Here is a 17,663-nt window from a genome sequence, read left to right on the forward strand (position 1 = left end):
CGACTAATTCTATTCACAATCTTTCCAAAGCAGCTTATGACACCTTTTTCAACACCTCATGGTGCGAGGGGATTACACATCACACCTGCAAAAAACAATTCTCCTGTTAACTGTGCATGTGTTGGAACAGTATGTAAATATTCACTTATTAAAAAAATAGGATAAGATGTTTTTTAATGGATGCCATTTTGCTGTAAACTGTCTGCTTACATTAGCAGCAAACGTCAGCAGTAGCCTGGTCATCCGAATATAAAAATCTATTTCAGCATTTCAATAAAACAAGTTTTTTCCTCTTAAGAAGCTTTGAGCTTCGTCCCAAGATTACTATCGGCTAATTCATGCATCAATCTGGATTCGTCCCTGCTGTTAGAGCAGAGCTGCAGTAAGGCGATGTCACAGAGAGCAGATCCTCACCACAGGTGCAGTAAAAGGCGAGAGGTTAGACTTCCTCTGCTGGGGCACGTTGTAGCTCTGATACAGCACTATTCCGTACTACGGGGGCAGGAGAGAGGAGAAGGCATCAGCTTAACATCCAAGCACCAACTAACTCATTAATGTTTAACTGCGACGCAAGAAAAGTGCAGGGTTTTTACTTTGAACAGCCTGAAGGCAGTCATCCAGCAAGTCCTGCTCTGCTCGTCCTCCGCACACAGCATTTTCAGTTCCTTGCAGTCGCTCCTCACTTTGCTGGGCTGTCGACCAAACAGAGGACGCAGCGGGGAATTAGATTAACGAGATGCACATCGCAAACATGAACAGTAATAAGGCTTCATGTGACCGTGCCAGAACACAGTCACAGTGCAGCCACTGTTGTGCTCGGCAGCACAGGTCTGCGCCCTAATCACAGCAAAGATCTGGCAATCAGGAGTCGATTGAAAAGAATTTAGCATTTTCCACATGACCCAATCTTTATTAAATATTTATACACTGCATGCAGTCAAATAACATGAAAGTAAGTGATACAGTAAGGTTAGGAAAATCTATTTTTTTATGATTTATTTATGGACAGAGTTGCGACTTTCCAGGCAACTCTGTCCAAAATCACAGCTTAGACTTTTTCCTTTTTCCTTTCCTCCTTCCACCACCAATAAGGGCATGAGGCACACTGCTCCCTAAATACAACCCCATACTGATAAATTCATTCATGTCACCATGGCAACAAACCCCACCACCCCCTCACCCCACCAAGAAAAATCCCTCACCCAATCCTGCACTGTCACCCCCGCTGACAGCATCTGACACGCCAATCGTCTAGCACGTGTGTGTCTGTGTGTGTGTAAAAGAGAGGTGAAGAGGTCAGGTGGGCCAGATTCCCTGTGCCATCCCTGCTTATCCCCCTGAGCTTATCCCAGATCAGCAGGTACGCCCACCGCAGATACCACCCGGAGCGGGGCACAGTACTGAGAGTGTGTTTAAACCCCTGCTGTGCTGTTTTAAACCCATGTGTCCTCACAGACACGCCCACTACATACAACATATGCAGAGAAGTACTGACTTTAAATAAAGATTTCAAAACTGTGAAAAAATCTGTCAAATGAGACATTTTTTAGCTATTAAAGAACAATAATATTCATCTGTAGTGGGAGCCCTGAAGTTAAAAACTGCACTTCCTGTAATGACCACTAGAGGCTGACTCTAAGACTGAACCAATCCCCACAGACTCCCATGTTAGCACAACTTCCCAGCATGTTTACAGTCTGTTCAGCCAGTTCTTTCCTCTATAACCACAGAATGAGAGGTGAGATGTGTTGTTACTGACCAATGACTGTATACAGTCATTGTTACTGATGCACTGAAACTTTATTAAAGTTGAAGTTATGCAGTATTAGCGGATTAGCAGCTGTAGCCGCTAGCTGCCCACTGAGCTACATTTCAGCTAATCTGAATCACTGCACTTTAACTGCGTTTGTGCATTTGGTACCTTTTGGAGCATTTTGTGTGTAATTATGTGGCTAATAATAAGGCCTGAAGTGTGACTACTTCTACTAACAAACTATTCGAGAACTCTTAGCTTCAGTGTTGCTGAGTCAAGTTCTACTTCCATGTTATTTAGCAAAAATTAGGATGAAATCATGGCTAAATATAGCACATATCTGTTTATGGATGCAGCTTTCTGACCACCCAAACGCAGTCACCTCTGGCTCCACAAAAATAACAACCAAGCGGCCAAAATCCTAAAAATCTGAAGCCTCAAAACATGATTTCACAAACCAGTGGGTGATGTCACTGTGGCTGCATCTTTATTTACAGTCTGTGGTTTGTCTGTGTGTTACCTTGATGCAGAACTGGTAGTCTGTGGGGGCGTTGTGAAGTTTTCGGCCCGTGATGACGGTGAAGACGTTACTGTCCTCCAGGTCTGACAGTACCTGCAAGTGCCGGGGCTCCTGTGGGGGTTGTGAGGGTGGCGATATATGATTTAAGCTAATGCACAACAAGCGCAAACACACACACACACAAATTGTGGGATTAGGCAGCTGACAAGCCCCAGATCTAGTTTACTTCACACCACTTCCACAATCAATAAAGCAATACTTTCTCACCTTGGATGTTCCTTTAGTGGAGTAATAAAGGCCGGAGCGGCGCAGGAACATGTAGAGCTTTTTCCAGGACTTGCGTCCAGGCTCTTTCACATGCAGATAGCCCTGAATCTCTGGACAGCTGCTTGAGTTCAGAAAGTTCTGGAAAACGAACGCACAACAACATCTATCGTTAATACTGCTGCAGGGCAAGGATATTATAATTAACCAAAACTAAATATGGTTTGTTAACTAAAATAAAATATAAATAAATAAAATTAACTGAAATAATTTGGTGGAACTTGGAAAACAAACTAAAATAAATATCCTTAGTTTGAGTGTTTGTTAGTTGGGTAAAAAGTTGTATTACAGCTTGCCTGATGAGGCATTAGTGGACGTGTTTGCTGAAAGTCTGGATGAGTCTCTATGAGTCAACCGCGTTCAACACGTTCTGTGTTTTTATTGCAATAACTGTGATTTTCCCCAAATCTGACCTGTGACCTTAAAACTCAAACTGAAGCTAAGAGAAAACAAAACTAAACAAACATTTTCAAATATTAAAAACTAAACTGAATTAAAAAGAACAAGCCAAAATAAAATAAAAATAACTATAATAGCACTGCTGCAGGGGAAGTGAATGCAGCACTGTTTGGGTATCTGCTTTTAAAATAGATCATAATGAAAATCTGAATTAAAAATGAATATCGCAGTGAAATAATGAGGCAGCTTATTTTATATTTCTAAAAATCGGGAAGCAAATTGAGCGCAGCACCATAATCTGTCTGTGCATGCGCATGCATATTTTTGGATGAACAGATGGTAACGCTCTTGAGATATCAGGGCTCGTATAATTCATAGTATTGCTTCACTGAGTCATCAACTCACCTGTAAGAGCTGTGACGGAGGAATTGAGCCATCAGACTCCTGACAAAAAGCCACCATCTGCTCCGGAAAAAAGTTCTGCATGGAAAAGACACACGGAGATCGCCAGTGAGCGAGAGACAAAGAGACAAAGAAAGAGAGAGAGGCACTACAGACCACTTAGGATAGTGCTTCTCTATCCAGAATGTGTGTGTGTGTGTGTGTGTGTGTGTGTGTGTGTGTGTGTGTGTGTGTGTGTATGGGATGTGTGAGTGTTCAATCAACACAAGGACTAAGAGCCAAAGTGGTGCGGAGACAGAGAGAGAGGGCACTCCAGCCCTCGGAGTAGATGCAGTATGATCTCACCCGCTGATGTAATCCCCTTTAACCAGCAGCGCTACTCTTAGCGTGATTGACAAGCCGTGGCCAGCACTCCTGTGTTTTACTGTGCTCATTACCACAGAGCTGAGGTCACCTGCTGGCTCTGACACACACCTAAATCACCCACAGCAATAATGTCACCGTATACCCGGCCAGCACACAACAGTAACAGCCCCACGCTGCGTCCATCGCCAGAAAAGATGCCACGCAGGCCGCTCGGCGCTGGCTGCCAGAAGTAGGGACATGTACGTCTTTAAAAAAACGACGATCGGCTTTGCATTTTGAGATTTTAGCACCTGTCTGAAGGTAGGATAAAAGGATAATGATGAGTTTTAACTGAAACCGTTAGCTTCTTCCAGGAGGAAGAATGAAACGGGAAATGCAGAGAGTGTAGCTAAAATACTTTAGCATTGCCATTTACCCGTCATGTAATGAGGGCTTAAAACCCCAGCTGTGACTCTTTGTCTTATACTAACTGACGATTCCTGAACAGAAAAATGACTAAAAGGTGATTTAAAAACCCCGAAAACACAACAATCCTCTAATTTTTGGCTAAAACGATTAAACACAGAGGTGCTGGCTGCTAGCAACAAATTTGTTGCTGCATTTCAAAAACATCAAAAGATGAAAAACCTTTTGAACCCCAATTTCTCTCCCCCTCTCTCACTCTTTGTGTGTGTGTGTGCTGCTGTGTCTACGTGGCTCTGTGGGGGATGCGTGCTAAACCGAGGCAGTCACAGAAAGGTCACTTTAGGGATGCAGGAGACTCACCAGGGGGTTCCTGAAGAATTCATATTTGGCATAATTCTTCCTGAAGAGGAATTTACTGTCACTGCTCATGGAGGCTTGAACCTGAACCACCAGCTCGTGGTCCTCCACACATCTCTCTGAATGAGGGCACAGACACAGGCAATGTTAAAAAAAAAGAAATTGCCCTCTGGGGACGGCGTCGAACAGAAACCGTCCGGTTTTAAATCTGCGAGCGCGGCTTTTAGGGCTCATTTGTATACTAAAAAGATTTTCATGTCAAAAACACCGTTCATTGTTCTTATTTAGATTCATTTTAGGGATTCATCCACAGCATAACAAGCAGCTCTTTTGCATACATTTCCACTTTTTTTCCTCCCTCCTGTGTTGACAGCATATTTAGAAGTGTCCTTGTCACTAAAGGACTTACTGTGAGCTGTAACTGCATCCCCTAGCAGGCTGAACAAAACAGCTTTTGAGGCGCTGAACCTGAATGTAATTCCAGTGCCATACACTGGAACCGTCGAGGATATTTTTATTTTAAAGTGTCTCGCAGAGTAACAGAGTATTAATAAGCTGTTCACATATATGAATAAATACAAGAACCTTTTGTTTGCTTGCTGCCAATCAGAAGAATGCTGGCTTGTTTCAGATAGAGGATGAACAAAGATAATAATAAGGATTATTTAGAACTGTGATTCATGGAAAGCTGCTATGAATTAAAAACATGCAGAGATCCATATAAGATGTCTCCAGCAGAAATTTAGCCACGTTAACCCCCACATCAGCATTGTGTACAATGACGCAGCAAGAAATAAATACTTTTGATTTTTTTTAAAAACATCGCCTGTTACTAAGAGACGGGCGAGGAACTAAGAGGTTAAATAAGGAGGGGCGGTGAAGAGGAAGAAGCGCTGTGAGGCAGAGGGGGGAGGAGGTGAAGGTAGTGGTGTTGGAGGAGGAGGGGGGGGGTTTGCAGGAAGATGATGTCATTTATTTAGGCTGATTGCTGAGAGCAGCAAAGCCATAAGCAAAGTACAAACCACAGACAAACACACAACCACACATTACAGGCTCACATAGACCTAACCTGCTCACTGTGCACCACGGAGGCCCAGTTACTTTCTTTGTGTGTGTGCTTGCTTGTGTGTGCGTGTCCTCGTCTATCTTAAGTTGAGGGCACATGATCTCAGAGTGATGCAGGTAAGAATTTGATAGTGGTGGGATGTTCCAGTTAGACGTGGACGTGCAGGCAGGGTTCTCCTGTTTCACTGAGGCACAAACACACATTTCTAAACTGAAGCTGTACTCACTTCTTTTTTTCTTGCTTAGCTCTGGCTGTAGTTAAGGGGTGGAAATGTCTGGACTCTGCGCGCGTCCGCTCGTGCACGCCCTCGTTGGCTACAAGCGGGGGAATTTCCTGTGGACAGTCAGGAAAGGGCCGATTGGCTAGAAAGGCTAGGGGCTCGTCCAATAGAGACCGGCGATTGGTTCCTCGCAGCTCTGGTATGACGCTTCAGTCCCAGGCCTCTCCGCCCTCCACCCCCACCTTCTGTCTGTCTCTCTCTTTCTTTCTCCCTTCATCTCTCCTTCCCTTCTTCCCTCTCCTCTCCTCTCCTCTCCTCACCTCACATTCCATCGCTCCGGTGCACTTTTTTCCCCCCCCCAGAAACGCAGATCAAGCAGGAAAGCACAAAGCAATCCTTTGACTCTAAAAATACGACTCGAGAGGAGGAAAGCCTCATTGAGGACAAAGGCAGACCCAGAGAAGAAGAAGAAAAAAAATAAAGCTTCAAAAAGGGACACACGGCAAAAGTGAAGAAACGAAGCACGAGTCCTATGTTTTCCTTTTTTTTCCCGCCCCCTCTACCTCTTTTTTCTCGCTCCCCCCACCCTCTCTCTGAGCAAACTATTTGGGAGGGAAAAGCATGTGAGTAGAACATGGAAAATGCTTAATCCTACAAGCACCACACCTCCCTCTCAAGTGGTAAAGCCATGCAAACACTGGTGCTGTGATCAAGTGAATACACAGAGCACACACACCTGCAGAAAAGCACACGCAAGGCAAATATGCAGAGATTTAGCAGGAAGCGTTTATTCTCTTATTAGAAGCTACAAGAAAAAAATTCCTTTTTTCATGGATCGCATTATGTGCTTTTTTCTTTTAATCTACAGGAAAGTAAAATCAAAGCTCCCAGGTTTTTTTAGAAAATGTTATAATGTAACAGATTTGTAACAATCTGACGACCTCACTGAAACTTCTAATGGTGTTTAATCACCTTTTCATCACTGCATAAACACAATACAAGAACCAAAGTAGCTTTAATCCCTTTTCTTGCAAAAAAGAAAGGAGGAAAAAAAAGGCGAGGATCGAGCATCGCTGTCCGCACTGGGATCCACACAGAACACTGAGATTCTTACCAATGCCGAGGATGGGGTGGTGCTCCACCAGCGACCAGGCGCTGTCGTCCAGGCAGTGGCTCTTGTAGACCAGCAGCTGGCACACATCTCGAGTCGTCATGTCGGCCGGGATCTCCACGACTTTGCCGGCCCCATCCTCGCTCCACACCTTCACTATCTGAAAGCACATACACACACATAAGAGGGATGGTGAGGATATGTGTACATGACAGCAGCAAAGGTCATGTTTTCAAAAACAGGTACGAGGCATGAAGTTGCTGTCAGGAGCATTTGCAGAGAGAGGAAAAACAAAAGCTGAGACTACAACAGATGACCAGCTGCAGTTACCTCCATAACCAGGTGCTCTGGTTGGTCCCGTTCACAATATTCTGTCACTCGAACACAAGAAGGTCTTAAAATAAGAAGAAGGATGACGTCCAGGAAAGGCTGGCTGGTCCCTGAGTGTTTAGTTCAGCCCTTTTTGTCCGCAGCAAACGGACGTCAGCGAAACGGACGTTTCCCCTCACATACGAGAATATCTGCACTTGGAAAAGCTTAAAAATCTGCCCCCCCACCCCGACATTTGAACTTTGATGGCGAAACCGTGTGGTGGATTTATACGTGTTGTATATTGTCATTAAAAATGTCACCGCTGGGAGCAGCAAGCGGGCAGAGTTCAAAGTACCTCCCAGTGTTGCGCCATTTTGAACCATTTCAGCCAAAGTGCCCAGACCGACATTTAAGCCGGGTGTATTTTTTTTTGGCTTCTTCAAGTGTGTTGCTGCACAGACAACCACAGGCCAGCTGCTTCACACCACTCTACGAGCAGATTCACACACACATAGGGACAGATTGCCCTCACAAATATGAGCAAACCACAGAGGCAAAATTATCTTCTAAATCTCAGAAATGGTAGGTGGCTCTTGTGTGTGTTCTCACACGCCCACGTCCCAACATCCTCTGGTCACAGCCGGGGATTCGGCTGCCCTGCACTTCACAGACTGCCAACCAGGGAGCAACTGTTGAAAATTACATGAAACAAGAGAAAAACCTAGTGATGGGCGAAGGGTTGGAAGGTGGTGGGCGGCTGGCGGGCGGCTGGGGGGTTCACGGAAAATTAATTCAGACCAAGGCCCCCGTAGAGCGGGAATACGTAAAAACGCCAAGTAAACGGCAACCGCGGTGGTCTGGAAACGACACAGAGCGTCAGGAGCAACAGCATGCAGACATGGAGAAAAACTCCCAGCGCAACCAGAAACAACGTCACGGCACTCTTTGCCCCTGCAGAGCCCGAAGACCGCCTCCTCTCTTCCCAGATGCCACAAAGGAGGGGGGACAAAAACTGCATTTATGACGCATTAGTTTGTTTGAGAAAAGTTTTAAACACACTGACCTGAGGGGGGGGGGGGGGATGCAAACTGGCAACCAGACACGCACACACAAAACTGATGACAGAGACCCATAAAAGAAACAAACACACACACCCACACACACATGCAGAAGTCTCTTACCTCCACAGCCTGTAAGAGGCAACAGTCTGGAGAGCAGGATGGCATTTTCACACTGAGACGCTCTCCAGTGACACACAGGGACAGAGAGAGCGAGAGCGAGAGAGAGAGAGAGGGGAGGGGAAGGGAAACAGGAGGCGAGAGGAGAGGAAGTCAGGAAGAGAGAGAGAGAGAGGGAGGGACGGATTGGCAAGGAGAGCGCTAGAGAGGAAAGAGGAAAGAAGGGGGAGGAAGTGACAGAGGAAGGATGAGAGAGGAAGAGAGAGAGAGACAGCCCCCGACTTCTCCAGTCTTCTCGTGCTGGGCAGCATAAAGACTGAGCTGCAAGGAGTGGTCTGAACAGTAGCTCCTCTCCTCCTCCTCCTCCTCTTCCACCACTCCCCTCCCTCCGTTCGTCTCCTCACACAGGATTAACCCAGTGTGGGATTTTTAAAACGGTGAGCTGCTACCTGTCACGTACGCTACCACTCTTATCTTCAGGGTTGCTTTTCAATCCTCTCCTCCAAACCCGACTTCCCAAAAACAAAACACTGTCAGCTCCTTTTACTGATGGCGCCGCACCAGAAGTAGCAGTCCCTCTCCCTGAAACACCCACACCTCCTCACATGCACGAGGACAGAAAGAACAAGCTCAAACTACTAAGCCAATCACTGAGCAAACACACACACACACACACACACTGACATTTTCTTTGAGCTGCCTAATGGTTTCAATTTCTAACCCCTCCCTCCCCCTTGTCCTCCCTCCTCTTCCTCTCCTCCTCCTCAGCTGTATGTGAAATACTGTGAGACGGTGTTAGGACCAGAGCAACATGTGTAACGCACAATGACGGCTTCAAGGGTCGCTGAGAAGGCAGCAGGAAGTCTTAAAGGCAAAAAAAAGGAAGAAAAGTTGGGGTGATTCGATCTGAAGCTGCACGGATCACGTGCCGGCTGGGCAAACAGTCTTTGGGGTGGGAATGGAGGGGAGGGCTAGAAATGGAGGGATGGATAGATGGATGGATAGGCGGGTAGGTTGGTCAGCAAATCTGGAGGAAAAAGGAACATGCTGATAACATGTGTGTGTGGGGGGGGGGGGGGATAGAAAGAGAAAAGAGCGAGAGCTATGGAGGAATGTCAGTAATGCAATACTGAGTCATAATCAGGCTCATGTGTAGAGCACAGGCCAGCCCAGCTGGCCCCTAATACAGTGTGCACGCCAACTATGAGGTGCATGCGCTCCAGCACAGACACGGGTACAAAGGGGGAAGACAAAATGTAAACTATGAAGACGAGCTCCAGGAGATTTTTTTCCTATACGTTACTGCTCGACGTTTGCTCCAGCCTCATGCTGCAGTTTGGCACTCAGAGTTTACGTTGATTACAGATATTAGAGAATCCCAAATATGATGAGAGAAAAGATTGGAAGAGATAATGAGCTCACTTTTGGAGTCTTCAATTTCTGTTTTTCGACTTTTTTTAGTCGATGTTTTTACTGCCAGGGTCCTTGGAAAGTTTAAAATCCCTTTACCTAGTTTCATGTTTCCATCATGAAACTTAGCTCACCTTGCCGCCCCCCCCCCTCCACTTCCCTCTCATCTCTCTCCAGGCTGAGGCTGAGGTTACACGCCTGCTGCTGCTTATAGCAACACATAAAGAGGGCCGTGAGCAACAATATACCGGACTGGAAGGTCATGTACAGACACCCGCGTGCACACACACTGCACACATCGGGTCAGAGGTCAAACAAAATAACTTACACCAGGGTCAAACCCACTTGACCAGGAAGTTTATGGGACCTTAAACCACAAGCTAAAAGTGACACACACACACACACACACACTTTGAGTTTACTGTGTAAATCCATGCCAGTGCCACTGTGAGAAGATCCACAGGGAGCCTAGTTGAAACTTCTTAACATGTTTTTTTCCATCTTGTAAAAACTTTAAGTGGCACAACTGATAAACTCTGGAAGGCTTTACTGTTTCTTGGCTGTTGTGAGAAATGGAAAATTGCATACATACTGTATATAAATGTGATTCTTGTTGCTCATCAACCATGAAATGTTCAGAATATAGATTCATTCTCCTGTTTTCTGGCACGCAGGACATTTAGTGTAGCCAGCAGTACAATCCATATAAACAGACAAAAGCTGCAAATGCTCACCAGCAGGCAGACTTTCCTAAATATTTTAAATAACATTTACAAACTGTCGGAGGTTTCTTCCTGTTAAAAGGGAGTTTTTCCTTCCCTCTGTCGCCAAGTGGTTGCTGAAAGGGGTTCATCTGATTGTTTAGGTCCTCTCTGCATTATTGTAGTTTCTATACCACACAATCTGAAGAGCCTTAAGGTGAATGTTGTTGTGATTTGGTGCTATATAAATAAAACTGAATTTAATTGAATATTTTCAAACACTGAAAATGTATTACCAGCAGAAACCAACACCTCCACTGATAGCTGACTATGCAGCCACAGTCAGCTAACACACCCATCACTAATGCCAATTTTTGAATGCTGGCTGCTGGTGACTCCCACCCTGCTCTGTTACAGCGTCATCTGCCTTTCATGTCTGAGTGGTCGGGTTTCAGGCCAGACAGAGCTGATTAGCTCTGCAGACAGGCCAAACTCAATTTTACCTCACTGGAGAGCCATCGCAGAACTTCGTCTAGTGGCTCGTTTCCCTGCGACCCACCACGGACAGGGCACACCGTCTGTCCCACACACACTTGCACGCGCACAAACACACGCACAAACATATATCAGCCAAAAGTTTGATGGATATCTACTGTTCAGTTCGAGGAACTTATCGGGTTTAAAGATCGCTCATGTGGGCACGGTGAAATCAACAGAATGTACAACAAGTTTCTAGCTCCACCACACAGCAAAATATTTTTTTTAAAAAGAGTTAAAAGAGCACATTATGTTTCCATGCAAAGGTCCACATCCCTTCCACACATCTTCTTTCATCTAGTTTGTCTGAGCTCACCATTCTCCAGTTCCACAGCAAAATCAATACCTGCTGCATAGTTTGGTTATGTAGAGGATACAGTCTCACTGATCTTTTTTGATAAAAAAAAGTCCAAAGAATGTGGGTAAACTCCCTCTTCAGGAATTTGGATTGAGCACATGTTAATATCAGAGCAGCAATCAGATGCCGACAAAGAATTTCTGTCTTCCAAACTGGGAGAAAAGGACCTGAAACAAGCACTGATCTGTACAGCACCCCCAAATGGTCAGAGCAGGAGGATGCAGCTGAGGATGCAGCTGTGGATACAGCTGTTGCTCTGCTTTACGATGAAATCTACGGAGGCTTTGCTGTGACTGCTTTTTCAGCAGAGAACATGCAAAAAGTTCCTGCACCAGAACACCAAGGTCATTTCAGGGAAATATCTCCACAATATTACAACACTAGCAACTACATTTTGAATCCCTTAGAAGACTTTTCATTGTTTCCGTTCATTATTATGATTTCAATGGGAAAACTGAATCTACAGTCTATTATGACAGAAATGACCCATGTAATCCTCAGAAATTACATTCAAGCTTGAGTGAGTATGTGTGTCAGAGTCCTGTAAATCATCATGACACACACACACACACACACACACACACACACACACACACACACACACACACATAACTGTACTGAATCCTATTCAGGTGAGTAACTAAATTAAAATTGATCACAAAGCATGATGATTTATGCGAGACTATGCAGCGACCTCGTGACTATGCAACGAGGAGCTTGTGCATCCTGTCATTACAGGCTGACTTGGGTGAGCAAGCTTTCACTGCCATCTTTACATGCACAGAGACACACACACATGCACCTTATCTGATTGCAGTGGGTCAGCAGACCATTGCGTGCAGAAGTACATCAGCTGACCACAGACAAAGAGGGAGGTAGGAGTACTAAATAGAGACTGAATGACTCAGGGCTTTAGTCTTAAATTAGTTTTTAATAACACAGCTACAGATCACCACATGAATCTGCTTTTAACACTTATGTATAAGAATAACGGCTGCATACAGAACAGCTATTAAATAGCTGCTCACAACAATATTTTGCATTATTTATTTAATAAATGTTTTCAAAACTTGTGTGTACCAGTGAATACTTACATGTTGTACTCACAGTCCTGTGAAAAATGATTCAGCAGGTTTTAGAACCACCTTTAGCCACAAGTGATTGTTTTTTATATGACCTTTTCTCTTATCTTTATCTTCACATTGCTGTGGAGGAATTTTGGTCCACGCTTCTTTACAGATTTGCTTTAGTTCATTGATGTTTGCAGACATTTGCTCAAGGACAACGCCACAGTAGGATGGGACTCAAGAACCAGTTCTTGGGTTAGCCTGAACTGGTTCCCAGTAGTTCAATTCCTTGGAGTTGCTAGGGGAATTGTTAGTCTGCTTGCCTATCGATCCCACTAATCAGTTCTACTTGCCCTCACGCTACAATCAGCTGATTTCAGTTCGTACATCTGAGGTGACAGCGGCGCAGTCTACAGCGTTATGGAGAGTGATGGTAAAGAGCGAAGTGCATCCAGGACAGACACAAATGCATTATGTTGCTAACACAACTTCAGCTTTTTTGCTAACGCTAAGCTAGCCAAGAACCAAGAGTGACGTTAACACGCCGAGTCAACGCCGACCCCGGCCCAGCAGCCACAGCCTGAGCAGTCAGGCTGCAGCCTCTGTTTCTACCTGTTCAAAGTGAAATCACTGTGGAGATCACTTTGAAGTCTTTTTGTGTTGTTGGCTTTGTGTTCATATGTAATACTAAGAGAAAGACCACGTGTGTTCTCATTAGAATAGGGATTTGTGTTGGTGTGTAGGACTCTAGCCTCAGGTTTAAACTGTTAAATGGTAGTTCTAAGACATTGTGTTTCAGCTATTTTACAAAGTAACATGAAAGTAATGTAACAAGTATTATAGCAAGTAATGTAATGCATTACTTCTAAGAAAAGTGTTCGGGGTAATAATTACTTTTTTTGAGTAACGACCACAAAATGATCACAACGAAGAGGGGAAATACCTCCAACATGCACAAAGATTTGACCACAATGCAATCAATAAATCTGCATGAATGTAATGTCTTTGATATGCTGTTTATCAATGGTGGTGACTCTCAAAGCCAATGAGAACCCAGTGAGAATCAATAAGGAATCAATAAGTGATATCAGTAACAGAATCTGAATCCTTAAATTCTTGTTTAATGTTTCAATTAAGGACTCGCCAAAACTAGCCATTACAGTGTGTTTAATTTGCTATGCCCCAATAAGTAACTCTTATTTTAGGATGGTCTAATCTTAAATGACTAAATTAAGCCAACGCAGAGATACAAAGCCATCAGATTTCACCCTCTGAGAAGTTGTTTTGATTTCTGAGTCTGGACCGAAGTGGTGGCAACACTGCTGAAAAATCATCCCTAGAGTCCTGCCGCTGGCACAGCTAAAGACCGTAGACCGCAGCCAAGTATGATTCCTCTTTGTACATAATCAGCTTTAACCTTTGAAATATTTTGCAAGCATCAAACATTTCAATAATGAAACCATGTGCTGAACAACAAACCATGAGAAAAAGGGGTTTTTCACATCCTTTTTTTAAATTAAAACCCTCTTTTCTCTTAAATCTTTCCAGAAGAGGTCAGAGGTCAAGGTCACTGAAAAGGGTTCGGTGTCTTGCTCACTAACTACTTCAAAAGAATGGAGGTTAGCCAACACATGGGGCTTCGGTGCTTTGGTTGAGGCTGAGAGATTGGTCTCTATAACTACCGGGGCTCCCTGCTGTCACTGATGTTCGTAATGCTCTCTCTGGCCACAAATAAAAGCACAAGTTGCATTGCAGCCATGGTCGCGGTGCCAAAGCAAACTCATTTGCCCAGCAATGACAGACAAAACCTGACCAAATCCTTGTGAAAGCCAGGGGAACATGACTGAACTCTATGGTGTAATACTGCAACAACATGCGTGGGAAATGGCCATTATCCAGTCCACTATTGAGCAGAATCAGACCACTGAAAGAAAGTTTCACAAATCTGATGGAGATGCAGCATCATGTTAGTTTTTTATATTTCCAGCCTGCTTATGATTCTACGAGGACACTGCTCTACTTGGCTCACAATGTGAGCAGCATATCGCTTTGAGAAAAACCGAAGCTCAGTGAAGAATGTCCAGATTCCAACTCTACAGCTGGAGGGAGCGAGATCCTCCGATAAACCTTTGCCAATGCAAATACAATGCAAGTATGTCTGCAGACCAACGCACGCATGTGTGACGGTCCCATCTGCATTGTTGTGTAAGTCATACTCAGCACTCCTCAGGCTTAATTAAATTCACCTGATCTGCACACATCAATGCACATATTTGCTCCAGCGCCAGTAAAATTTAAACTCGCTAACTTTCTGTTATCTTAGATACAGTGAAAGCCTGAAAGGCCATGCTGTAGACAGTCTAACCCTAAATTTGCTGAATTTAAGGAATTTGATCAGTGGACGTTTTACTTAATTTGATTTAGAAAAAGCTCATTTTAGAGCATTAGAATCCATTAAAGTGTACAATGTTTCAAAAGGCATGCCCCAAAGCAGCCCAATCAATAGGAGGCTGGTTTAGGAAGATCTTACACAGTCAACAAATTAGTAAATAAGCAGCCCACAGACATGCCTGCAGCTCTGTGAGAGTGTACTCAGGAACGGCAGTGCTTGGAGCTAAATGCTAACATCAGCCTTGCCCTCTCTACTGTGCTCAGCAACAAAGCTAACACAGACATTTAGAAAAATAAGGATTAACGCATTCACCAGTTTGTTTATCGGCATTATGATCAGTATGAAGCACGCTGGTTACAAGTAACAGCAAGTTACATGACTTTTGCTGGTATTTAGTAATGAGCCAAAGTCATATTTGTCTGTACTTAATCAAGTACTGACAAATTTAAACTAAACTGCTCAAATGATTACTTAAGCCCTAGTTAAGTTTACACAAAGATTATTATTAATTATATGTTCTAGAAGGTCAACACCCAAAACAAAAAAGGATCTACAGGCTACACCAAAAGGCTACACCAAAAGCCGCTCTGAGAACCTTCACAGACATACCGCTAGAACTTGTTAGTCAGTTTCAAATAAGATTTTGGAATCCTGACTAGTCCTCATGTGTTTACCTACATGCTAGACGCACAACTGAGGTTCAGCAAAATGTAGAGTTTATGGTGTCAGATGACACACGCAAGCTATGACACAGATATTAGAACTATATTAAAATTATTATTTTTTCTTTAACAACTGATTAATTATTTTGAAGAATCATGAATAAAAATAAGTTTTTCCCCCCATTTTTATATTCATCACATTTGTAATCTCTTTTTCTCTAAGCCAGGTAGCATGGAGGTGAGCAAACGAGCCACGTGTGGCTGTGGAGTTGCTTGACTGAGTCCCGTGACTGGACTTGATATAATATCAGTTTTCCTGCATTTCTCTTTCAGGGATTTCAATTTTGTCCATAAAACTTTAGCACTTTGATGATTGGTTGATTAGGACCTCAGTCGATTATGGTTTGGAGACTAACCTGGTAATATGCAGTAATTAGAAAAAAATGTGTATTTCCTGACCAGCTGGTGTGTGGTTGCTGGTTATTAGTCACACCCAAAACTTCCTTGTGATTAATTTGTTTGCTAGCAGAAGGACGGTTTCTGTGTAGGACACCTCTCTGTAACCAGTTTCACACTGACAACAGCCAGCAAACACCCATTCAGGCAGGTCTCTAAGCCTGCATGAATGGGGCTTTAGCAGTTTAGCAAGGAATAGTCCTTCGATGGCGCCAGTTTCCAAAAAGTATTTACAACAAGCGTTAAGAGTGGAGTTAAACCAAATAGCTGGTTGGGAGGATTGAACATGTTGTCAGAAGGCTGCTGCTGTAAACCTCTTGAAAACTGAACTATATCTATTGCTTAGACTCCTACGATTGAAAACATGATTAAAATTGCTTAAAAAAATAATTCTGGACTTTTTTGCAAGCACCAGCTATGAGACCCCAAACCAAAGAGGTAAAAGCCAAAGTCAAGAAGTTGGCTGGCTAAACTCCATGGCCATCCACCCGCCTGACACAGCCATCCCAGTTAGTTATTAATGAATCATTGCTGACAATCAGTGGAGATGTTTCTTTACATGGGTGGTGTCCAGTTCCCATGATCCCCATCACCCTCAGCCACACATTTATCAGTCTCACAGCCACCTCCTCTTCTCCTTTGGACAAAATGCTTTTGCTGACTATGATAAACATGGTGGAATGTTAGAGGTGATTTTTCCACGTGCTTTTTACTCCTTCCACAAGCTCTATCGCCTAAACAGAAATACTACCGCCATCCTGTTTTTGTGCATTTAAACACTGTTAAAGAATGTCCTGCCTGCTCTAAAGTTGTCACGAGCAATGAAAAATGACACAAGGACGAATGAAAATGGTGCCAAGCCTCAGCCATTATCTGTATGAATAACTGGACAGAAAACACAAGTTAAAGCCGCGTGAGATAAGAGAAAAATAGAAACGTAACTGCTACTGGCTGGTTATTTGGCTCGCTGAACGAACAAGAACTGTGGACGAAATGAAGATGATCTGGGAAAGAGAAATGAAGCAATGTTTAGTCAGCTCTCACAGACTCGACCGCGCACACAAAAGATCCTTTGTACAAACTGCAAACTTGCTCTCTGACTCCAGACCTTGTGAGTTGATGTCAACGAAATGCAAAAATAATGCTTTGGCTTATCACATGTCTCTGTGCGTGTGTGAACTGAATAATGCCACCTGTGTGTGTATAACTGCGTTAACAACACACAAAAAAAGTGTGCGTGTGTATGTAAAGAAAGCGAGCGAGTGAATAAGCATCTAAAATAACTTTTATTGTTCAGGGTGGGCATCCTGAAAACATCTTTGAGGAGGATGGAACATTCCTGGGACAGGAGGCTCAGCAGGGGGAAGGAAGGGCAAGGCTGTGACACACACACACACACACACACACACACACACACACACACACACACACACACACACACACACACACACACACACACACACACACACACAGAGACTCTCTCGAAGTGACGCTAGGAGCCGAGGTTGAAGCGTGTGAACCGGAAAAGGGCGCCTGTCTTGCCGGAGCCAGCAGACGGATTCAGAAGGTTCAGAGAGATCCGACCTGCAGATGTTCCCAGCCGTATTCCTGGCTCTGCCACGGGAAGTCTGCACTCTGTCCGCAGCATCCTGGAGACGCGGCTCACC

The 17,663-nt window shown here is 44.1% G+C and overlaps 1 protein-coding gene across 3 annotated transcripts in view; it reads right to left on the reverse strand.

Moving 5' to 3' along the window:
- Nucleotides 1-17,663, reverse strand: part of LOC146549787 (growth factor receptor-bound protein 10-like) — a 68,603-nt gene that overhangs the window by 10,644 nt on the left and 40,296 nt on the right. For all 3 annotated transcript variants that reach the window (XM_085261780.1, XM_085261779.1, XM_085261778.1), the window contains exons 6-12: nucleotides 6,927-7,083; nucleotides 4,530-4,645; nucleotides 3,402-3,476; nucleotides 2,541-2,678; nucleotides 2,274-2,384; nucleotides 594-692; nucleotides 415-492 (exon numbers count right to left, since the gene is read on the reverse strand). In XM_085261780.1, coding sequence (XP_085117906.1) covers nucleotides 415-492; nucleotides 594-692; nucleotides 2,274-2,384; nucleotides 2,541-2,678; nucleotides 3,402-3,476; nucleotides 4,530-4,645; nucleotides 6,927-7,083 — 774 coding nt within the window. The remainder of the gene's footprint in view (nucleotides 1-414; nucleotides 493-593; nucleotides 693-2,273; nucleotides 2,385-2,540; nucleotides 2,679-3,401; nucleotides 3,477-4,529; nucleotides 4,646-6,926; nucleotides 7,084-17,663) is intronic.

Source organism: Mchenga conophoros, linkage group LG22 (assembly GCF_057382185.1).
Source record: "Mchenga conophoros isolate Kocher_MC1m ecotype Shallow Benthic linkage group LG22, M_conophoros_male_GT1.1, whole genome shotgun sequence".
Lineage (NCBI taxonomy): Eukaryota > Metazoa > Chordata > Actinopteri > Cichliformes > Cichlidae > Mchenga > Mchenga conophoros.